This window comes from Lemur catta, chromosome 10 (assembly GCF_020740605.2).
Source record: "Lemur catta isolate mLemCat1 chromosome 10, mLemCat1.pri, whole genome shotgun sequence".
NCBI classification, from domain to species: domain Eukaryota; kingdom Metazoa; phylum Chordata; class Mammalia; order Primates; family Lemuridae; genus Lemur; species Lemur catta.
In genome coordinates, this window is record NC_059137.1 from 36771320 (window position 1) to 36796976 (window position 25657).

Sequence of the window (25657 nt, forward strand, 5' to 3'; positions counted from 1 at the left end):
TTATACTACTAAAATCCCCACCCTAGGAGGGACTTATCTACCATTTTTTGATCATGGGATGTATGTACTAGCATGATTTCTCACTGTGTTTGCGTGCCCTGCACTCCATTCCAAACATGTAGTGATGCTCACTCACTTCATGCATTATTTATTTTACCTCCAGAAAAAACCCTGACCCCATTGGTCAGGGAGGCACATTTGAGACAGTCCATTCTTCCTACTTCCTGGTTGACACATCCTCTGCAATAAATCTTTTCTTCCTTGACAAACCTCGTTGTCTCAGAAATTGGCTTTCTGTGTGGCAAGCAACAGAGAACTCTCCCACTCCCACCCCATGGGTTTGTTAACAAAAATTCTAAGGATAGAGAACATCTGTAGGTATGAATGAATGTAAAAACACCCGTTCAGTTCCTACCCTTTCAGATTTCAGAGATGATGCAGGTTAAGAAGAAAACCAATATACAAATGTAGAATAAATTGAATTTAGCAAGTATATATAATATATACTTTTTTTTAAAACAGGGTCTCATTTTGTTGCCCAGGCTGGTTCAAACTCCTGGCTGGGTTCAAGTGATCCTCCTGCCTCAGCCTCCTGAATATCTGGGACTACAGGTATGCACCACCACGCCTAGGTACTTCTTTTTGTTATCAGCAAAGCCCTCATTTCACGATCTAATGGAAGGGAGGAAGACAAAACCATGCTCCAGAAAAATCTATAGGATATGAAAAAATTTTCTAAGTGACAAACAAAAAGTAAAGCCCTTAATGATCAAAAGCATAAAATGTTTATAACACTATAGACCTCAAAAAACTCAGACTAGTAGAGAAGCAGCCATATAAACCAAATATGAAACAAGTGTTAGAATTGTTTACACATGTATCTCTACTTCCCCACTTCCCATTGATTCTTAGCTTCTCCAGTCCATCTTACACTCCCACCACTCCACTTAATCTGTTCTTGAGAAGGCCAGTTACCTCCATGCTGCCAAATCCAATGGTCACTTCTTAATTCTCATCTTACTCCATCATAAGCTGACAACTTGCTCTTTGAATTACACTCATCTCTTGACTTCCACGACCCCGTGCTCCACTGCACATTTATAGTTGCTCCCCATTCAGTCTCCTTTTCTGTTGCCAACTTCTCCTCTTCTACCCAACCCCTCAGATACTGGAATTCCCAGAGCTTGCCCTCATGCCCTCTTTGCTTTTCATATTCATTCTCTAGATGATATCTACTCCCATGGTTTAAAATACCATAACTATGGTTACAATTTCCAAATGTCCATCTCCAGACCAGTCAGTTATCTGAAATCCAAACTCTAGGTTTCTCAAGCTTAATACTTCTGAAACTGGACTCTTAATTGATCCTCCCACCAAACCTATTCTTTCAACCCAATCTTCAATACCTCAAAAAACAACACTGTCAGCCATCCATTCAAGCCAGAAATCTCTGAATCAATTCTTCTGTCACTCCCTATTTCCAATCAATAAAATCCTGTCAAACCACCTAGTAAATAGTGCTCAAATCCACCCCCTACTCTCCATCTCTACTTCCTTAAACCTACTAGTCTAAGCTATCATATATCACCTGGTCTACTGCAATAGACTACTTACTATTCATAATTAGTCTCCTGTGTTCACTCCTCCTCTCTCCAATGTACTCTTTAAAAAAGTGTAAATTAGATCATAGCATTCCCTTTCTGTGCCAGTCCATTTTTTGCACTGCTATGAGGTTGGATAATTTATAAAGAGGTTTATTTGGCTCACAGTTCAGCAGACCATACAAGCATAGTGCAGGCAGAAGGCAACATTTTTAATTTACTATAGTTTAATATCGTCAAGGCTTTGAATACTTTCAGTCTAGACTATGTGGATTTATACCTGTTTGTACGAATGGACCACTTGAATAGCATACATGCTACAAAAATTGACTGTAAGTTCCAGAGTATAGGACTACCTTATTTTATTGACTGTTTAATTAATAAACCGCTAGTAGTCCTGGGTACCCTTTTTGTTGTAATGCAGAGTTTCTCAACTGTGGCACCACTGATATTTTGGGCCAGATATTTCTGTTTCCAGGGTCTGTCCTATGAATTGTAGGCTATTTAGCAGCATCTACAGTCTCTACCCACTACATGCCAGTAGCGTGTAGTGTGACACACCAAAAATGTGACATAACCAAAAAAGGCCTCAGACATTGCCAGATTCCCTGGAGCAGAGCATGAAATTACTCCTGGCACAGAACCCCTGCTGTAAGGCACAGTAAATCAGTCTCAATTTTTGGGAGGTGGAACAAAGAAATAAAAAGAAAAACTGGGTGGAAAAGTGTTTCTGATTTTGTGAGGTCTTAGGAACATAAAAGTAATAATACTATTGCACAAATAGGTGAACAAATGATCAGCAGTGTCACAAGGACAGAATATCTGGAGAGTGTGGGCAAATACTTAGTGTCTATTTCCTTATCTATCAATATTGATAACAATACTGCTTATCTCTTGGAGTTCATGTTAAGATTAATTTTATGTAAAGTACTTAGAAAAGTAACTGAATAAAGCACTGAATGTTATCAGTAAAAAAATTCATTGTAAGGATATTAATCACAGCTACGTTTATAATATCAAGAAACTAGAAATAGCCTAAATTATGCCCAACAAGGAAATATTTAGTAAATGATAGTACACACAATAGAATACTATGTAAGCATTTAAAACAATGGCACAGATCTATATTGATATAAAAATGATGTCCAAAGTGACAAATCAAGAAATGCATGGATGATACACTTATTCCATGTTTGTTTATATGCATAGAAAGCTGTCATAAAAAGCTGGAGAGCTAAACTCTCCAACAGGACAAACAATAATTAGTATATATTTACTGAGTGCTTCTATTGGCAAGGTACCATTCTAAGTGCTTTACATGTATTTTGTCATTTATTCCTTATGACAACCTTATGAGGTAGGTCCTAATATTACCTCTATTTTATAGATGAGAACCATGAGGTACAGATTAATTTCCCCAAGGTCACACATCTAATTTACTACGTCAATAAAACACGGGTTCTAAATCACTGAGACACAGTAATACCAAAAGTCATTAACTGATTTTTTTTTTTTTAGAACACAATATCCAACAACTGGCTGCCTCTAAAAGACCTGCTTAAATTCATGAAACATAGAAGACTAAAAATAAAGCACTGTAAGGTTAGTTACATCTATGAAATAAGAAAAATAAGGGTCCCTATTCAAGGCATTTCAGAAAGTTTTTTGAACCAAAATAAGAGATAAACAAGGTCACTAAAGATCATGGGAAGAAATGCCTATTACATAAAAAATGTTTAAATTCTTTCCTTTTGACCTAGCACCTAGCAATTCTACTCCTAGAAATGTACAGTGGGCTTTTGCTATTACAAAACTAGTATATATTCACTGTATAAAATTTAGAAAACAAAAAGGTGAAAAACCATTTCCCATAATTCTACCACATCACTTAACCATTTTAATGTTACAATGTTTATAACTTTAGCCTTTTTTCGATCAATGTATATTATTTTTACTTTACCTAGTTAGTTGGGAACTTAACTTACCTAGCTGTTTTAAAATCTTTTTTCCCCCTATTAAAAATATTTTACAAACCTCCTTTCATGTTATTAATATTGATTTATAACATGATTTTAATAGCTGCATAAATAGTATTTACTAGGTACTACTGTAGGACAATCATCTTGCTTTCAATTATCAAATATTACTGTTACAGGTTAAATTTTGTCCCTCTAAAATTCGTATGTTGAAGTCCTCACCCCCAGTGCTTCAGAACATGACCTTATTTGGAAATAGGGTCACTGCAAATGCAATTAATTAAGATGAAGTCATTAGGGTAGGCCCTAACCCAAGATGACTGGTGTCCCTTATGAAAGGGCAAAATTTGGATACAGACAGAGCACACAAGAACACCATGTTAAGATGAAGACAGATCAGGGCAATGCTTCTATAAGCCAAAGACTCCCCCAAAATGCCAGCAAACTGGCAGACGCCAGGTGAATGGCATGGAATAGACTCTCTCTCACAGCCCGCAGAAGGAACCCAACCCTTCAGACACCTTGATCTTGGACTTTGAGACTCCAGAACTGTGAGAAAAATTTCTGTTGTTTAAGTGATCCAGTTTGTAGTTCTTTGTTAAGGCAGCCCTAGCAAACTAATACAATTATAAATAACCTTTGATGACCATCTTTACAGATAATTAAAGATATATAAAAAATTTACTTTCTTAGGATAAATTCCTAGAAATGGAATTGCAAAGTCAAATAAGCAGCATAGTTTTATAGCTCTTAATATAAAATATCCCACATGACCGGTCCTTTGTTATACATTCTTTAACTTCTCCCTAGGATCTCCAGAGGTGGTTTGGGCAAGAATTATTATTAGTCCTTTTTTACAAAGAGATAAACAGCCTCAGGAAATTCAGTAATGTGCTGGTAATCAAACTTAGCATTCTCTACAATAGACTGGAGCTACACTGTCCAATATGGGAGTCCCAGCAGCCACATGGCTATTTAAATTTAACCAAAATTTAAATGGCTATTTAAATTTGGCTATTTAAATTTAACCAAAATTAAATAAAATTAAAGATGTAATTCCTAAGTCATACTAGCCACATTTCAAAAGCTCAGTAGCTATGTGTAGCTAGTGGCCACCATAATAAACAGTGCCAACATAGAAAATTTCAAAGAAAATTCCATCCAATAGTGCTGGACTAGAGCATACTGAGGATCTACAAAGCAGTCTTAATCCTCAGTAGATCAGATTTTCGAATAAGCATGAAAACTAGTTAACCAAGATTCTCAAGCAATTGCTTATGATAATTCAACAAAGGACATCTGTAAGACAGTAAGGGCAGGAGGCAAGTTAAGACACACTCAAGTACAACTATAACAAGCATCCATCTCAGAAAACACAGGTGCTTCTCAAGGTTAATTACAAAAGCTGAGCACAGTGGCTTGAGCCTGTAATCTCAGCTACTTGGGAGGCTAAAGCAGGAGGATCACTTGAGGCCAGGAGTTCTGAGGCTAGGAGTTCTGAGACCACTCTGGGCAACATAGTGAGACCTTGTTTCTTGAAAAACAACAACAATGGTAATCACAAATACAGTAGTAACTCATTCTGGAAGAGCAATGGGAAAATATGCATGGGAATGGGAAGGAGGTATCGTCACACAAAGAAGAATGCCTGGGCTGATGTTTTGGTTCCATATTACAGAAATAATACTCAGTAATTCTACTTATGTATTTTAACCTATGTCTATACTGAACTAAACTTTCATCTTTCTGAAAAGTCTGGAAAATCACCTAAATAGGTTCAGCCCCAGTTCTTAGAAAATTTATTGTTCTCTAAAGCCCAAAACAGTGTGCTGCTACTCATGGCTATTCTGTGCCATGAACTATACACCAAACTTTCTAAATAAATGTTATTATTCAAATATTTAAAACAAATAGAAAAGAAGAAGATCATCACCACCCAGGTACCTAAAAGCCAGATTGACCAGATCTCAACATTTTGCCATATTTACTTCAGGTCATTTTTTCAAGATTTTATAATACATTACAGATACAACTGTAATCCCTACTTAATCCCATTCTTTTCCTCCCTCCCTGCAAGTATCCATTATCCTGAAATGGATGTGTCTCATTCCAGTCCAAGTTTTTATTTTTACTAATATATTTGTATTCATAAATAATATACAGTACGATGTATATTTTTGTGTTTCTAAATGTTAAATATATGATACACTGTCATCTATCTGAAACTTGCTTTTCTATTCATTTTGGCTTGACATTTACCATTGATAAACACAGCTTTAGTTCATTTTAACTTAGTTTAGCATTCCACTTTAATGAGCATACAATTTATATATCTACACTTCTACAATGAGACTTTTACGTTGTTTCCAAATTTTTGCCATTACCAACAATACTACAATGAACATTCTCCTGCATGTCTCCTTGGGCACAAGCAGAAGAATTGGAATTGCTAGGCTGTAGGGTATACATATCTTCAACTTTACCAGATACTGCTAAATTGTACTCCAAGTGGTCACAAAAACCACTTATACCTACTGTGTATATATTCCCAAAACAATGCTTTTCTAAAACAATGGTTTTCTAAAAACCTTTATGTGTCAAATAATTTTCTAAATAAGAAACAATTTTCCATACTCCAACAATTTGAGGTAGCAAATCAGATTTTATAGTTCTTGGAATAAAGACAAAATCCATATAAACATAAATCCATCAAGGCCAAAATATCCAATAAGACTTTTCCAAGGCCATCTTTCCCTCAGTTCTAACTATGAAATGGATGCTAGGCTAGGCAATTAATCTTAACTTAGAGAACATTTTTCAAACATTTTTGAACCCAGCCCTTGGTAAGAAATATATCTTACATTGAGACAAAATTCCCACCTGCATATGTAAGTATATATGTATACTATGAAACAAAATTTCGCAAAACAATACTTTCCCTTATTAGCTAAAACTCTTTTTTCCCTAACACCGGTCACCCACCCACTTTACTGAATTCAGGACGAATGAGCAATTTGGGGAAAAAAACACTCCTACAATTTAAAAAAACACTGCTATAGAGTGTACAAATTCCACTTTACAGATTAATTAAAACTTGCCCAGGGTCCCAGACTTAATTGAAGAGTATAGTATGAAATTCAAATTCAGATTCCAAAACCCACACTTTTTTGTAGGCCACAGCCTTCTCCCCACAGTACTAATACCAAATTTACACCAACTGGACAGTTAATGCTTTGATTTATGCCTACATGAACCATGTCAAAAATAAATAAATTCCATAAAAATATGGTGGTGTAGATAGAGTAATAAGTAAAACTAAACTTGCAAAGCAGCAATATATCTGATTTCATTCATTCACATAAATTTCTGAAGTCTTAAATGTCAGTGTTAAGCTTCTACTTTACTTCATAGCTACTTATCACAACTTAGAGATAATACAGATGAAATATACATAAATATGCTAGCTTGTCTTTGAAAAAATAATTAATTTCTCCAAGAATCAACAAAATTTACTACCTATAAGGTCCTTCTCAAACCAAAAGACAAACAAGTACTTACGTCAGACCTCAACTAACAAAGCCAATGACTAATCCTAAAGTAAACACAGTCCAGCTTATAATTGAGCATGTACAAGTGTTCAAGTATATCTTTTAAAATGTTTTATAAATAAATAAACCTCAGTTGAAGTTGAGTTTACATTAATACACAATCAGATTTCTATGGTTACTATTTATCAGAAATAATTCAAGTTTAATTATACATGGACAGCACAAGGTCAGTCTCACCATCTATCTACCTAATTCCTGTATTAGCCAACTGACTTTCATAGGCTATAGTGAAGTGTAAAGAAAAATTAGCATGTTATCCAATTCACTCAACTTAATGTTTTTACGTTAATATCTAAGATCTCTTACCTTATATATAAACCATAATCATTTCGTGGCCTTCATTAAAATTCATTAAATATCCCACAAGGAAGCCCAAAGGTTGTTAATTGCTGATGCATGGCAGCAGCGTTAAATGAAATACACACATTAAATGAAATCAAACATTTATTGAGCATTATTTATTATGTGAAAGACTCTGCGGTCCTGTTTGAGATACCTCAAACCTGCTATAAGCTAGCATTCCAGTTATTAAAGTGTGTGTGGGTGATGGGGGCTAACAGCTTACCACCTTTCTCTAGTTGCAACAAAGAGTATAGATTGAACCTAGATCTCAAAAAAGGTAGAAAGTAAGTTTTCTGGATATTATAGAAGTATCAGTTCATAGCAAGAACACTTGTTATACCCGAAAAGAAGAAGAGCAGTACAAGTGACTCTAGATTGAGTTCTACTAGAAATGGCTGGATCATTCTACCAAGCAACAGATACTGACACCACAAAGACATGTTTGGCAACCAATCCTCAAATATTAATACCAAATATTGGTGCTTTTCTTTCATTTAGTGATTTATCATTTGGTTTATTTCATTACAGTAATCTCTTAACAGTGAGCAGACTGGAATTATTGAGGCAGCAATTAATACATTCCCTTTGCACATTTTGGTTGGTTTTTCATATATATTTTCAAACAGCTTACAAACTATCATAATTTCAAATGAAATATTATATGCACACCTTGATCTACCTTTTAGCTTACTACAGGGGGGTTCTAAAAGATCTTTTCCAGTTTCCAGAAACTAAAGATAAACTCAGGGAGAACTGCCAAATTCTAATCTATATTGAATATGTCTTAGCTTTTATAAAACTGTATTCTATATGGTAATATTACACTAAAAAATATCAGGTCAGGCACAGTGGCTTGCGCCTATAATCCCAGTACTTTGGGAGGCCAAGGCAGGAGGATCGCTTGAACCCAGGTGTTCAAAACCAGCCTTGGCAACATAGCAAGACCCCATCTCTACAAAGAAATTTAAAAATTAGTCAGGTGCCATGGCTAACACCTGTAGTCCCAGCCACATTGGAGGCTAAGGCAGGAGGATCACTTGAGCTCAGGAGTTGGAGCCTGCAATAAGCTATGAGCACACTACTGCACTCCAGGCTGGGCAAGAGAGCAAGATCCTATCTCAAAGAAAAGAAGAAAAGAAAAGAAAAGAAAAGAAAAGAAAAGAAAAGAAAAGAAAAGAAAAGAAAAGAAAAGAAAAGAAAAGAAAAGAGAAATAAATCAGGATAAATTGTATATATAAAGTATAACATAGCCAGGTGCAGTAGCACATGCCTATAATCCCAGTTACTTGGGAGACAGAGGCAGGAGGATTGCTTAAGACCAGAAGTTTGAGACCAGCATGGACAACACAGCAAGACCCCATCTGAAAGGAAAAAAAAAAAAGGCAAATAACAAAAAAATGACACAATTTTATGTAGAAAAAAGAGGAGATAACTTAGAGAAGAAAATACCAGTGGAATTATGATTAATTTTTATTTTTCCCTTGGTGTATTTCCCAAAATTTCTAAAGTGACCATATATCATCTTATGAGAAAAAAAAACTGTCACCAAAAAGCTTTCCTTTATCATCCCCCAGATGAAATCTTGTTATTTTTTTAGTTTTTCCTCTATAATGTCACATCATATTCTGTTCTACATCACAGTTATATTCTCTCATACCTGTCTTCCCTGCTAGAATGCAAACTAGTTGGAGGATGGACCACATCTATTCATCTTTGTATACACAATAATGACTTAATATGTGTTTTCCAATGTTCTATCATGCTTCAGCTATAAACAGTAAAGCATATTAGGCTAACTTCCTATAGACCACAGGACAAACTATGAAGCTTACTCTCTTAACTCCTGTTGGATCTGCAAAAACAAAAACTAATAAATTAAATGCATGTACCAACACAACAGTTCTCTTAACTGAATATATTGAAGACTAGATGTTAAAATCTTCCAGTACTATTTGTGTAAGGCCAGCAGACCAGCACTTTGCCAGATTTAGCCAAGTAGGAAATTTTACAATTTTATCTCTTAAACTGACTTAGTACACAATATCCCAATGTAATGATTACCTTTCTCATTTTACATGAAAGATGGCTGTATTGCAGTGGACGCCCAATTAATTGCCAGGTATATTTTATTATCTTAAGTTAGACTTTATGAATAGTTTCCAGCTCCTAAACTTTTCAAAACAATTATACCAACCATTGCATTGTCTGAGTCTTTTTTAAAATTGCAGAGTACTTTTATTGTCAATTTGACCCTTACTCCAACCCAATGAGACTGGTATAGGTATTACTTTCTCATTTGACAGAAGATTCTGAGTGAAGTTAAGAGACTTACATATAGATAAATTTTAGTCACTACTTAATGAGACTCAAAACAGTTTTCATGAATCCAAACTCCTAGATTTTCCATTATACCACACTTCCTCTCAAGACAAAATGGGAACTTAAATTGTGAACACTATTAAACTGAGCCACAATGAATTCTCCAGTCTACAAAACACCTGCTATAATGCTGCCCATGAATATATACTAAGCAAACGGAAACCACAGCTATAGTGACACACTCATACACAGATGACAATGCACAAAAGCCATCTTTCCCTAAACACTTTTATAAGATTTTCTTCATGTTCCAAAGCACTACCCTGTATTATTAATTTTGTATTTTATAGTTAAGAGTAAAGTGGAAAATCTAAACTCAGCTATACGGTATGTAAAAAGACTAACTTCTGTAGGCCCGTGTCCTCATCTGTAAAATGAGAGTAAAGGTTATTACAAGAATTATTACAAGAATTACAAGCAAGGTTATTACAGGAATTAAATGATTCCTTATCTGCTTATTAGCAGAGAGTTTGGCAAAGAGTAAAGGCTCATTAGACGTTAGCTTCAGTATTTCATTGATTCTAAGATGGTGGAACATTTTCTCATATTTTAACAACTCTAAAATCAAAATGACTGGGCATGGACTTCTTGAGTAATACTAAGCATAGGTAACCAAAGCAAAATTGGATAAATGGGATCACATCAAGCTAAAAAGCTTCTGCATGGTAAAGGAAATAACAAAAGGAAGAGACAACCCAAAGAATGGGAGAAAATATTTGCAAAGTATCCATCTGATGAGGGATTAATAACTAGAATATATAACGAGCTCCAATAAGTCAATAGGAAAAAAATCAAATAATCCAATTAAAAAATGGGTGGGTGAAGGATCTGAAAAGACATTCCTCAAAAGATAACATACAAATGGCCAACAGGCATATGAAAAAAATGCTGAATATCATTAGTCAGAGAAATGCAAATCAAAACCTCAATGAGATATGATATCATATCACTCCAGTTAAATGGCTTTAATCTAAAAGACAGGCAGTAACAAATGCTGGCAAGGATGAGGAGAAAGGAGAACACATGTACACTGTTGGTGGGAATGTTAATTAGTGCAACCACTATGGAGAATAGTATGGAGGTTCCTCAAAAAACTAAAAATAGAACTGCCATATGATCCTGCAATCCCACTGCTGGGTATATATCCAAATGAAGGGAATTCAGTATATCGAAAGGATTATCTGCACTCCATGTTTATTGCAGCACTATTCACAATAGCCAAGATTTGGAATCAATCTAAATGTCCATCAATGAATGAATGGATAAAGAAATTGTGGTACAGATATACTATGGAATATTACATAGCCACAAAAAAGAATTAAATCCTGCCATTGGCAACAACGTGGATGGAACTGGAGAATATTGTTTCATGAAATAAGCCAAGCACAGAAAGACAAATCTCACATGTTCTCAGTCATGTGTGGGAGCTAAATATTAAAACCAATTGATCTCATGGAGACAGAGTAGAATGATGGTTACAAGAGGCTGGAAAGGGTAGTGGGGAGGGGAGGATAAATTGCGGATGGTTAATGGGTGCAAAAATATACTTAGTTAAAATGAATATTTAATAGCACAACAAAGACTATAATCAACAATAAGAGCATACTTTAAAATAACAAAGAGTGGAACTAGAATGTTCCTAACACAAAGATATGATGAATGACTGAGGTGATGGATGCCCGTTACTCTGATTTAATTAACACTGTATGCCTGTCTCAAAACTTTACATGTACCCTGCAAATTATGTACCAATAATTAAAAATAAGAAAAATTTTTAAAGAAAAAAATAAAAATAAAATCAAAATGACAATCAATGATGTGTCATAGCTCAACAGTATTTTTTCTTAATGATACATAAAATAATGATTCATCTTACAATCTATGGAATCTTATAGTCAATGAAATGGAAGTATATTCTGATGATACCAACTACGTGTTTATCCTGTGACCATTCCTCCACACAACAGATCCACAAAAAATAGACCAAGTCTACTCCTTAATCCTGAACTCCCAAGTCACGTTTCCAACCTTAAACACATGGACAGACTGCCAGCACCTCAAATTTAACATGTCCAAAACAAAACCGTCTTCCCAGAAGCTGTTATTGTGTATTTCCTACTCCAGTCAATGACACCATAACGAAAAACCTGACTTCATGCTTCTTTCCTATCCCTCAATTGGAATTTCTACAATCCATTATATTTTTTACCTCTGTTTTAGAAGTTATCAAACTGTGTCTTGCATCATGCTTAGTTGTGTACATTTCTGTCTCCCCTTCTTGGCCCTCAACTTCTTGAGGGCAAGGCCCACTTCTTACTCATTTTTATATACCCAGGGAGACTAGTTCAATGCCTCACCCATAGTTAAGTGCTCAATAAATGTTTATGGAACTGATCACATCCTCTTTGTTTATAAGTTTCAAAACAGTTAAGTCGCTACAGAGAAAAAAGGGACTATCCAAGAGCAAAAGGTACTGTAATTTACAATGGAATTTCACACTCATGATCTCATTTAGAGTTTAATTCTCATCAACTCTAGGAAGGTACATACACTGAGCAGGTATTAACACTTCTATTTTATAATAAAATTGTGGCTAAGTAGTCTAATTTAGGCTTGCCAAAAGTTTTCAGTGGTAGCAAAAGGATTCAAACAAATCCAGTGCTTTTCAGTTTATAACTTCTATCCTACTGTCCCTCCCTCAGTCTTATTCCTACTAACTTTCCATCTTAATGTGGCCTGTTGGGCCCTACCTATCTCCCTAGCCTCATCTTGATCCCCATTTGTCCTGTCTCTTGGCATACTGGCTATACTTGCCTTCTTTCAGCTCCTCCTCCTCATCACAAGCCCTTTGCACATACTATTTCCTCTGCCTAGAACATTCTTCTCCTTCTCAATCAGTTAAGGCTTCCTCTTCTTCCAGATCTCTGTTCAATCTTCACTTCATTAAGAAAGGCTTCTCTGACCTGAATAGGTAACTTTCCCTAACACATGTTCTCATAATGACATGTACTGTCCTTCATAGCACAGATCACAGTTGTATCTTTTCCTACTTGTAATTTTATATCAATTTGCCTGATTATTCTTTGCTTAATGTCTAGCTCCCTCACTAGTCTACAGAAATCCCAAGAGAGAAAGGGAATTTTTTCCTCAGCATTCTGCCTCAAGTGCCTAGCACAATAGTTTTTGAAAGAATAAATGAATGAATGAAACCTTTAGCACTCTCAAACTCTCTAAATCATCCCCACCACCTCACTATCAGCTGTCAATCTCACACCCTACTATACAGAGAAATCAGTTATCTCTCCCTTGAGGCTCCAAACACTCAAATGCCTTTTTTCTTTTTTTTTTTTTTTGAGACGGGGTCTCACTCTGTCACCTAGGCTAGTGTGCAGCAGTGGCACAATCATAGGGCACTGCAGCCTTGAACTCTTGGGTTCAAACTATCCTTTTGCCTCAGCCTCCCGAGTAGCTGGGACTACAGGCTTGCACCACCATGCCTGGCTAATTTTTTTGTTTTTGTTTGTTTGTTTTAAAGATGGGGTCTCACTATGTTGCCCAGATTGGTCTCAAGCTCCTGGCCTCAAGTGATCCTCCTGCCTCAGCCTCTCAAAATGTTAAGATTATAGGAGCCATCATGCCCGGCCTCTTCTTTCTTAAGACCACTCTTGACACTTCTCTTCATTGCAAAACTTCTGAATGACTGAGTAGCCTACACTTGTTCATTCTGTGTCTTCATTTTCCAAATACTCATCAATTATTATAATGATGCCTGATCTCAAATTACTCTAATGAAACTGCTCTAGTTTTCAAATCCAAGAACCTCCTTATTTTGTCTTAATCCTCAACCATTCTTATTCATCTTTATGATCTGATCATTCCTTCTTGAAACTCCCTCTACCCTAGGGTTCAGAGACTAACACAACACTCTCCCCATTTTCCTGCAGTTTTGACCACATCTATCAGTTCCTCTTCAACCCATTCTTAATACACTGGAGTTCCTCAGCTACAGTATTAGCCCTTTTTCTCCCTTTCTTACTCTCTATAGGCATTTGTATTCAAATCAGTGGCTTTACTACCAAATACCTACAACTCCCAAATATTTATCTCTAACATAGACTTCTCTACCAAGCTATAGATCTACATTTTTGGGTATTATTTTCAAGGGTCATCTGCAATGAGATTGACATATTCTACTCAATATATGTTATAAGTAATTTACCTTACAGATACCATAAACTCAACTGAACCTAACAACTTTCCTTCCTCTCTTTGTATTTTCTTCCTCAATGGAGAAGTCCAGGATGACTTTCAGCTTCCTGGCCTAGAAGAAGAGATGTCATAAAGCTGGAGGAAGAATATTAATACTGTTTTTATATTAAAATAAGTACTCAATTTATGCCTGAGATAGTGCTAATCACTTTCACAAAAACTATCTCAGCAATACTTTGCTAAAGGTATTTTTACCATCCTTAGTAATACTACCTTAGGCCAAGCCACTAACCATCTCTCCCCTGACTGAACTACTCCATTACCCCTCTAAGCGGGCCCCCCTGCCTCCAGTGTTGCCTGCCATGGATTCCCACCCCTAGTCCATTCATCAAAAACTGACCATTTGTAAAACACAAATCAAAATATCACTCTGTTATTTAGAACTATTCAGTGGCTTCCAATGCTATTTAGAATAACATTCAACCTCTTTCGCATAACCTACAGCACCTTATATGATTCAGTCCCTGCCTACCTCTCCATATACCATCCTTCCTTCCAATCACCCCTTCTTTCTTTTTTCTCCTTCTCCTCAAAATCTTTGTACTTCCTATTCACTTTGCCTGAAACACTTACCTCAGATCTCTGATAGTTTTTTCCTCATCATTCGGGTCTCAGCTCAAACATTACCTTAAGTGAGGCCTTCCAGGACAATCCTGTTTCAAATAGTTCTCCCACCCAGACCACTCTCAATCCCTTTACCCTACTTTATTTTCTTCACTGTATTTATCATTATCTGAAATTACATTATTTCTGTGTCTTCCTTCAATAAAATGAAACTCCATAAGAATAGGGAGCTCAGGCCAGGTACGGTGGCTCACACCTATAATCCTAGCATTCAGGGAGGCCGAGACGGGCGGATCGCTACAGCTCAGGAGTTCGAGACCAGCCTGAGCCAGAGTGAGACCCCGTCTCTACTAAAAATAGAAAGAAATTATCTGGCTAACTAAAAATATATATAGAAAAAATTAGCCGGGCATGGTGGCGCATGCCTGTAGTCCCAGCTACTCGGGAGGCTGAGGCAGTAGGATCGCTTAAGCCCAGGAGTTTGAGGTTGCTGTGAGCTAGGCTGATGCCACAGCACTCACTCTAGCCCGGGCAACAGAGCGAGACTCTGTCTCAAAAAAAAAAAAAAAAAAAGAACAGAGAGCTCAATAAATACTTTTTGAATAAATGTATGAATTTTAAAGGTATGGAAATTAAGGTTAACGGGGTTAAGGCTCATATAGTTAAGGTTTAGTGTAAGGGTGTACAGCTCAAAAGTGGTAGAGCTGATATATTCACCAAGTCATGCCTATCTACCAAAACTTTAAACATATACCCTATATCACAGTGGTAAAAAATAGCGAGAGTAAAAGCTAGAAAGATGGTCTGGAGAAGATGATCACACAGATTCCGAGGTTTAAGATTACAAAAGCAGGCCAGGCGCAGTGGCTCACGCCTGTAATCCTAGCACTCTGGGAGGCTGAGGCAGGTGGATCGCTCGAGGTCAGGGTTCGAGACCAGCCTGAGCAAGAGCGAGACCCCGTCTCTACTGAAAACAGAAAGAAATTATCCGGCCAACTAAAAATACATATAGAAAAAATTAGCCGGGCATGGTGGCACATGCCTGTAGTCCCAGCTACTCAGGAGGCTGAGGCAGTAGGATCGCTTAAGCCCAGGAGTTTGAGGTTGCTGTGAGCTAGGCTGATGCCATAGCACTCACTCTAGCTGGGCAACAGAGCGAGACTCTGTCTCAAAAAAAAAAAAAAGATTACAAAAGCAAAGCACATTCCAAGGAGTGACATGCTCCTTGATGTGACCCTGGGTATGGATGGCTGAAGCGAGGTGAACATACAGGTTTATATCTGTATTATTTACCCCTCTTTCCTTGGCAAGCAGATTTCCTTTATCCTTTTGTAGATGAAATCTCTACAAATTTGGCTCATAACTAATAGCAATCATGTAAGTTAGCTAGCCCTTTGAATCATCTTTGTCCCCCTTCAAATTATATAAAAGCAAGTATCTTCCTAGCTAGCCTCCAACTGCCAGCCCCTGCTCAGTTGCTAGGCAGATCTGCCTCACTCACTGCCCTCTAACCTCTTCTAAGCATCACCCGCAAGGAAACACTACAGAAATCGATAAAGCAAACAGTTGCAAGAGAAAATTAATAGCCCAACACAATCCATAGGCCTGTCTTCCACAGTTCCCAATAAGCACTTAATATGCAGAAATAGAAGAGTAGAAGTAGCAACAGGAAAAAAATATATAATAGATTCTTTTTGGAAATCTCTATTTCCTAATAACTAATAATTGCTTCTCCTTATTTATATGAAGAAAATAGTTTGTATACACACATCCTAGCACAGACTTCTTCCTGCCATATTTTTACCACATGTTTTATCAATGCAGGGTTCATCAGCACAAAAAAGAAGCCTTCATGACTTTTTCCTCTGATCCTATGGGCCTCTCTCACATGTTCAGCAGATGTTTTTAGAGATTACACTTGAGAAAGAACATTTCATTTTTACTGAACAGAAATAGAAGAATGAAATAAAATTTCCTTTATGAAGCTGAACACAAAATTTTAACCATATGCCTACATTTTTATTCCATTTCCCAGTAATCAAAGAAAGGATAACAACAAAGCAGGAAATGCAAAGCTGGTTATCTAACTCTTCCTCATCAGAGTGGCTACAGCTAAGTACTATATACAGAAGGAAATGGGGGCAGGGAGCAATGGAGAGAGGTTGATTAATGGGTACAAAAATACAGTTAGAAGGAACAAGATTTAGAATTTGATAGTTCAGTAGGGTGACTATAGTTGACAATAATCTATTGTATATTTCAAAACAACTAGAAGAGAAGAACTCAAATGTTCCCAGCATAAAGGAAAATGTTTGAGGTGATAGATATTCCAATTACCCTGACTTGATCATTACAATTATATGAATGTATCAAAATAGCATATATACTCCCAAAATGTCTATCTATTATATATCAATTTTTTTGAAAAGAAGGAAATAGGACTTATTTTTCAAGAACCCTAAAAAAAATGGATTTCACAGATTTTCTGTGAAAATAAAATCTAATCTAGAAATTTTAATTTATGTTCAATCTAAATCACTCCTGCTATAACTTAAGTGCCTCCAATTTCTCCCTCACTTAATCTAATCTACACTGTCTCCAGACTAATACATTAAATATACTGTGGTATATTCATATAATGAGATACTACAAAGCAATGAAAATCAATGAACTACTGCTACACACATCAAGTGGAAGAAACTGACAAACATCTTAAGCAAAAGAAACCAGCCCCAAAGGAATATATACTATATAACTGCATTTCTAAAAAGTTCAGAAATAGACAAAACTGTCCATTCACTTTTGCTGTGAACCTAAAACTGCTCTAAAAAAAAAAATAAGTCTATCAATTAAAAAACCAAAACAGGCAAAACTGATCTATAGTGTTAGAATCAGAATAGTGGTCACCTTGGGAAGGAGGGACAGGGTAATGACTGGAAGAATAAGGTGGGCTTCTGGGGTGTTGGTGGTATTCTATTTCTTGAGCTAGGTGGTAGTCACATGAACTTATTCAGTTTGTAATAATTCAGTGAGCTATACACTTGAGATAATAAAAGTTTTTAAAAATATGGCCGGTCATGGTGGCTCATGCCTGTAATCCTAGCACTCTGGGAGGCCGAGGCGGGTGGATTGCTCCAGGTAAGGAGTTCGAGACCAGCTTGAGCAAGAGCGAGACCCCGTCTCTACTAAAAATAGAAAGAAATTATCTGGCTAACTAAAAATATATATGGAAAAAATTAGCCAGGCATGGTGGCACATGCCTCTAGTCCCAGCTACTCGGGAGGCTGAGGCAGAAGGATTGCTTGAGCCCAGGAGTTTGAGGTTGCTGTGAGCTAGGCTGATGCCATGGCACTCACTCTAGCCCGGGCAACAGAGTAAGATTCTGTCTCAAAAAATATATATATACAAATAGCAAATCTTCTCTGATGTTTAATAAGGAAGGTCCATTAGAAGGTATGTACAAAATACCTCCCAAATGCAAAGAATCTTACTTTAGACTTTAGAAAAAAAGTGCATCTATTTCCCTGCTCCAGCAGGAACTCAATTTATTCTGCTTAGCCCAAATCAGACCTATAATAGTCCTAATGGATTCTTTGGGTTTATATGAGAACACTATTATAAGAGACATTTTAAAACCTATCTAGATTCATGGCCTCTTATCTACAATATGGATCTGTATCATAAACATGCCCAGAGAAGGTATTTGACAAATATTTACTAATGATACATAGCCCAAACTTTAAACTCATACAGCAAAGTCTGAAATATAAGTATGGGTAAATAAGGTTAAAAACTAAGTTTATTGGCCTAAAGAGCACAACTTCCAGAAACCCTATTTTAGAAACGAAATTATAGAATGTACTGCTTATAAGGCAGACAACAATAATTTGTGAAAATAGCCATGGTGGAGGAAACTGGTCCTTTCCACCCCTCACTGCTGCCTGGCTCAGACAACACACAATCAACTTCCTGATCCCATAGTTAATAAGCAAAAGAAATCCACCAGCAACTCTGCTCTTAGGGCAGGGACTACTAGACTAGGCAGAACCATGATGTGACACAAAGCCAGCAGCAAGGAGCTAGCTGAGGCAGATGACAATACTGTTGGGGGGGAAAATGAGAAGTACTTGACCAACATATCCCTTGGATCTAAAATCATTACCATTCCACTTTCCACAGTGGCCATAAACCAAAATACATCTTTGGGGTTTCCCTGGAGTAGAATCGACCCACAATAAATATGTGTCCTCAGTGTCCCATAAATACTTGAGCCATCAGAGTTCACCTTCTAAGAGTTTCCCAGCAGTACCCTTTCAATTAATTGGATGGATGATTAATGATAAGTACTGCTAAGCTTTTTTAAGGTCAAATCACAACATAAATCAATTTTGTCCAGTTACCGTTACCAGTAACATTGCTTTTGTTCTATTTTTAAATCAGAGGTAATACATGTTCATATGGGAAAATAATTTTTAAATAATACAAAGAAAATATTTAAAATTATATGGAAATCAGGTCAAACAAGAGCAGAGTCTTTGGTCTTTTTGATAGGCATACTATATTACCTGCTGGTGATGGACTCTAATAAAGGATGCTGATATGAGAGACACTAAGGCATTTGGTTCAGCTGAGTATAGTTATTATGCCAAAGAAAACTGCAATAAGCAAGTCACATAGAAAGTCCAGGTGGAAAGGTGATTGTTCATCTCCAAACACATGACAAAAATCATCCACAAAGATGTTCATTGTAGCATTGTTTATAATAGTGAAAAGAAAAATATCCATCAATATGAAACTGTTTAAATTATATAATAGAATACTCGGCAGCCATGAAAAAGAACGATATAGAGTCACATGAGCTGATAGGAAATATATATCATTAAGTAAAAAGAAGCTGAAGAATCCTGTGTACTTTCAATCGTACAACCTATACACTCATATATAATGAAAATTTCTAAAAGAATATGCAAGAAACAGTAAACAGTAGTTACCTCTGGGAAGTGAGACTAGGGAATGGGGACAGGAGAACTTTTTCCTTTCACTTCGTACTGTAAACTGTTCAAATTTATCATGCATATATATATATATCACCTTATAATAAAAACAAAAGCAATGAATAAAAAAGTTAACAATAGTGTTGGCAGGTGATAGGATCATGACAATTTTTATTTTATTTTTTATACATTTATACATTTTCTCAGTTTTCTACAATTAACAATATATTAATATATATTACTTTTTAAATCCCCAAAACTAATTTTTTTAACAAGTCAAGGGTGGCCACTTCTGGTTCAAATTAGGGGGGAAAATCCATAGTTCAATTATTTAACTAAGAATTGTTATAAACACTATGGGAATTACAATGAAACATTATGGAAAGGCCCATAAAATGCTTAAAATGCTTTTGTTTGGAGAAACTTGTCATGAACACCAAGACAATGAAAGTTAAAGAAAATTCTTGATTTAGTTTCCTGGAGTTGCTCAGGTGGCACTGGCTCCTATGGAAGGAAAAATGTATCAGTATTATGAGTAGAGCTATGCTAAAACATGTTAAAGATTTAAGGAAATATTTAAAGAAAAACTAAGTGAATTCTATAAAATGGTCCCTTTTAGAACATCCTTAGCACTCATTCAATTTCCACTTGTAGTAGTCCATTCCATTTGTTAAGAACAACACTAATTGTTAAAGTTCTTTATGTTAAGCTAAAATTCAATTTCTTGTAATGTTCAACCATTGATCCACTTGTCCCAGTTCTGTCCTCTGGAGTGACAAGATCTATCTTCTGGTTTTTTTTTGTTGTTGTTTTTTTTTTTTTTTTTTGAGACAGAGTCTCGTTTTGTTGCCCAGGCTAGAGTGAGTGCTGTGGCGTCAGCCTAGCTCACAGCAACCTCCAACTCCTGGGCTTAAGCGATCCTACTGCCTCAGCCTCCCGAGTAGCTGCGACTACAGGCATGTGCCACCATGCCCAGCTAATTTTTTTTCCTATATATATTGTTAGTTGGCCAGATAATTTGTTTCTATTTTTAGTAGAGACGGGGGTCTCGCTCCTGCTCAGGATGGTCTCGAACTCCTGACCTCGAGCGATCCACCAGCCTCGGCCTCCCAGAGTGCTAGGATTACAGGCGTGAGCCACCGAGCCCGGCCCTATCTTCTGTTTTTTAAACAGGTTTCATCTACTATTATGATCCTCTCCCTCTTAAATCTTCTCAGAACTTCCCATGTTCTTCAAATGGTTTCTACACCCTTCATTATTCTAATCAGTCTCCTCTTTTTATTTTTTTATTTTTATTTCTTTTTATTTTTTATTTTATTTTCTTTTTTTGAGACACAGTCTCGCTTTGTTGCCCGGGCTAGAGTGAGTGCTGTGGCATCAGCCTAGTTCACAGCAACCTCAAACTCCTGGGCTTAAGCAATCCTACTGCCTCAGCCTCCCGAGTAGCTGGGACGACAGGCATGCACCACCATGCCCGGCTAATTTTTTCTATATAGATTTTTAGCTGTCCAAATCATTTCTTTCTATTTTTGGTAGAGACGGGGGTCTCACTCTTGCTCAGGCTGGTCTTGAACTCCTGACCTCGAGCGATCCACCCGCCTGGGCCTCCCAGAGTGCTAGGATTACAAACGTGAGCCACCATGCCCGGCCTCAACCTCCTCTTAATCAGCCACAAAAAACAATGGTGATCTAGCACCTCTTGTATTACCCTGGATAGAGCTGGGGCCCATTCTACTAAGTAAAGTATCACAAGAATGGAAAAACAAGCACCACATGTGCTCACCATCAAATTGGCATTAACTGATCAACACTTAAGTGCACATATAGTGATAACATTCATCAGGTGTTGGGCAGATGGGAGTGGGGAGGAGGGGGATGGGCATATATACACCTAATGGGTGTGGTGCGCACCGTCTGAGGGATGGACACTCTTGAAGCTCTGACTTGGGTGGGGCAAAGGCAATATACGTAACCTAAACATTTGCACCCCTGTAATATGCTGAAATTTAAAAAATTTTTTTTTAAAAATCTCCTCTTAAGATAATCATTATGCCCCTTAGAAGGAAATACCATAGGTGAACACAAAATTCCAGATCTGACCAGTGCTATTACCTCCTTTATCTGGGTTACCATAAGCATAACAATACAAGACCAGTTGCAGGCAGTATACGATTCATTGCCAAACTAGTGGCACTGTACAGACCACAAGTGCTTCACCAGGTTAAAGGAGAAAGATCACAGCAGACTGAAGAACTGAGGAAATTTGCAGCGTAAAAAGTAGGCATAGAAAATACAGAAAGAGTATTTTGGGGGGTACAACTGCACAACAGAGCAAAGGCAGGAATAAACGAAGCTAGCATTAGAGCAAACTATCTTTTTAAGGACATGCAAGAATATAGGGCCAAGGCTGGGCGCAGTGGCTCATGCCTGTAATCCTAGCACTCTGGGAGGCTGAGGCGGGAAGATCACTTGAGCTCAGGAGTTTGAGACCAGCCTGAGCAAGAGCGAGACCCCATCTCTACAAAAAATAGAAAACTTAGCTGGGTGTGGTGGTATGCACTGGTAGTCCCAGCCCCCGGGGAGGCTGAGTCAGGAGGATCGCTTGAGCCCAGGAGTTTGAGGTTGCAATGAGCTATGATGAGGCTACTGCACTCTAACCAGGGTGACAGAGCTAGGACCTGTCCCCCCACCAAAAAAAAATAGTAACTGTTTGTTTCAGTCATTAAAATCTTCAGGATCTCTACTCAAAAGACAAAGAGCTCCATTCTCCTAGGTTCAAAAGAAGAGAAATTTGACTAATGTAACATTAAAAGCAACAGAGGTTGCTCAATAGCAGAATTTCTAGACAATGAAAGCTGCCTGCTATTAGAACAAATGAAAACAGCAGTAGCTAGGTTATTTAAATTCAGTTAAATAGAAATTTCTGAATTAAGACTGCTTTTGTCTAATGAGTCTTTCACAAGGACTGGCTCTATAACACTGTGTGGCAGTAGAGAATTAAACTATCCAAGAGACATAGCAAAGCTCAGCCTCTCCCAAATCCTGCTACTCAGCAGCAGGGATCTAAAGGAATAAATACATTCCCAGCTGCTGAGAGACAATGTCTTACTAAAAGCAATGCAAAATTCTCATTAATGAAAAATCAGCCACGAAAGAAGAAAAACTGTCTCATAATCCCCGGAAATAGAAAAATCCATTTTGAGTTAATGCAGATTTAAAAAACAGTGGAAGAGAACAAAGCAAGCAGTTCGGTTTGCCAACAGCTGGGGGGAAAAACACTGTTATCAAAGAGATCACAAACAATGCTTCTAATCTGTAGAGCCAAAAGAAAAGTGAACTGTATCCAGGAAAAAGCCCTGGTGAAGGCTCTACTTGATAAATGTTCTCTCACTCACATCAAGCCACCGTATCCCCATCTCATTCAACAGATACGATAGGCTGTAACTTGAATGTTCCAAGATCAAATTCAATGGATAATCCAAACCCTGCTTTTTCTGATCAGATAATCTCTCTAAAATCACTGTCCTCGCATTCATTCAAAACCAGTATTGAGTTTCCACTATGTCAGGCACTGGGAATACAAAAACCAATTAAGAAACAGTCTCTACCCACAGAGAGCTTAGTCCGTGCACCCTGCCTCATCTTAAACCCCAAAGCTCTTGCTATAAGATATCTTCTTAGATGGGTCAAGTGTCCTCAGCGAAAAAGCAATAAAGGCCCTTTGCCTTGAGTTACTGTGATGGAAGCTAAAACAAACCATACCTCTTATGCTCTGCTCCTAAAGGAGAGAAGTCAACATAATCCTTCCAAGCGCAGTAGAATAATCTTACCCTGGACTACAGGCTGGGGTTCAGGAAAGAAGGGGCCAAGACAAGCAGTAGAGAGGTGAAAGCCAAGAAATACCCTGGAAGAAGGGATGTGACAGCTGTACCACTAACGCGCTCAAAGAGTGATAAAACGAACATGCTACTAAGCATACTATAGTGTTAACGCCGAAAGCAGAAGGAAGAAAAGAATGAGAGGCTGCCCACCATTGACAAGCACCAACCATCCGCGGTCTCCTAGCTCGTCCACTCCTACTAGAGAAGAACCCCAATCACAGTTTCATAGGATCCCGGCCTGCCAGCCAACATTTTCACGTGGTTACCGGAATGGAGAGGTAACAGTCCCTTGTAGGAGCGTGGGGAGAAACAAAGAGTGGAAAGAACTCTTCAAATGTTTATAAATCATAGTTAACACAATCATTGCCCTAAGCACGAACGGGAAGTGAAGTTTGGGAGAGGTGGTAATCTGACGCCCACCGGAAACGTACGGGGACCCCTCGGCGACACCCTGCCTCCCCACCGCAGTCCGCGCACTCACCGCGCACGCAGAGCAGTGACATGGCCGAGGCGCGGGCGAGCCTCTGCCGCACCCCAGCCGCGCCGCCGCGCCGGGCCGCTCCCTTTCCTCTCAGCAGGTGTTGCGGCTGCTTCTGCTATCGGCCCCACGGGTCTGGACGCTCCTCATGGTCCCAGTCACAGGTAGCGTCCCGCCGCTCCCTCAGACCCGCCCCAATTCTCACCGTCTGAGCGACAGGATAGCGGTGAGCACCGGCCGGCAGACGGGGGACTGGGCGCGGCACCGCGGCGCCATCGCTGCCAGGCAAGAGCGGCTGGGACTCCCTCCCGTCATTCCACCCGAGATCCGTGCGAGCGCCTGGGCGGAGCCAACCCGTGGCGCCCCGCCCCCAGCCAATCAACTCACGCCCAGTGCACCGACCCCGTCCCCCAGCAGGAGGCGGGGTTCCCTTCCGCTTTCCTTACACGCGAGACCGAGGGCAGCTCCGCCCACTGATAAGGTTTAAAGTGGGGAAGGGAAGGGCTTCCCCTCACCTGAAGGTGAGGCGAGAATTAAATCGCTCGGCTCCTCCGGCGTGGGTGGGGCTTCCACCTGGAAACAGAGTCTTTTCATTGCAGAATTTCCACAGGACTTCCTTAAAGAGTCTAGCCCGGGCCGGGCGCGGTGGCTCACGCCTGTAATCCTAGCACTCTGGGAGGCCGAGGCGGGCAGATTGTTTGAGCTCAGGAGTTTGAGACCAGCCTGAGCAAGAGCGAGACCCCAGTCTCTACTAAAAATAGAAAGAAATTATATGGAGAGCTAAAAATATATATAGAAAAATTAGCCGGGCATGGTGGCGCATGCCTGTAGTCCCAGCTCCTTGGGAAGCTGAGACAGGAGGATTGCTTGAGCCCAGGAGTCCGAGGTTGCTGTGAGCTAGGCTGACGCCACTGCACTCTAGCCCGGGCAACAGAGTGACACTCTGTCTCAAAAAAAAAAAAAAAAAAAAAAGACTTGTTACAAAATCATAATCTAAGACAGTGAGGTAATGGTGCAAGGATGGACAACTTAACCCACGGAACAGAGGGTTCAGAAACAGACCCACATATTATAGATACTTGTCTTATGACAAAAGAGACATTGCAGAACAGTGGAGGAAAGGATTGTTTCACTAGCAAAAATCTTCCAAAGCTTAGAAATGCTGCAAAGAGAAGGGAACAGACCCAGCCAAGGATTAACTATCCAGGACAATATACTTTTGTTTGACTCATTATCTTTTTTTTTTTCCAGCTTAGACTCCAGTTCACATCACTCACCTCAGCAGTCTAACAGGTGCTGTAATTGAATGTCATCATGGACTGCCTGCCCCCCACCCTGCTCCCAGCCCCAAGCCCCAAGGCTGCCCAGCCACACTGCCCAGCATAGGAGCATACCTCATCCCCCTGGCCTCCCAGTCACCAAAAAGCTTTATGTATTATTGATTAAAGGTTAAAACCCTATGAAATCACGTTAATCTATAGATTTTTATCTTGTAATGATGCAAAGGATTTCTGATTAGTAGGAAAGGTCACAATAGTGTTATTGTCCTATAGGACATTAACCAA

The 25657-nt window shown here is 38.4% G+C and overlaps 1 protein-coding gene and 1 non-coding gene across 9 annotated transcripts in view; both read right to left on the reverse strand.

The window, feature by feature from the left end:
• Positions 1–24425, reverse strand: part of UNC13B (unc-13 homolog B) — a 191700-nt gene extending 167275 nt beyond the window's left edge. For 5 of the 8 annotated variants that reach the window (XM_045562894.1, XM_045562893.1, XM_045562890.1 and 2 more), the window contains exon 1: positions 24096–24404. In XM_045562894.1, the coding sequence (XP_045418850.1) occupies positions 24096–24117 (22 nt within the window). In that variant the 5' untranslated portion in view covers positions 24118–24404. Of the gene's footprint in view, positions 1–23781; positions 23800–24095 lie in introns of those variants that run through there. The other 3 variants (XM_045562896.1, XM_045562889.1, XM_045562895.1) reach the window with 2 other exon arrangements.
• A 917-nt stretch (positions 24426–25342) lies between these two features.
• LOC123646783 lies at positions 25343–25411 on the reverse strand. Its single transcript, XR_006738033.1, has one exon. It is a non-coding gene; the product is annotated as a small nucleolar RNA SNORD104 (small nucleolar RNA).
• Between the last annotated feature and the right edge of the window lie 246 nt (positions 25412–25657).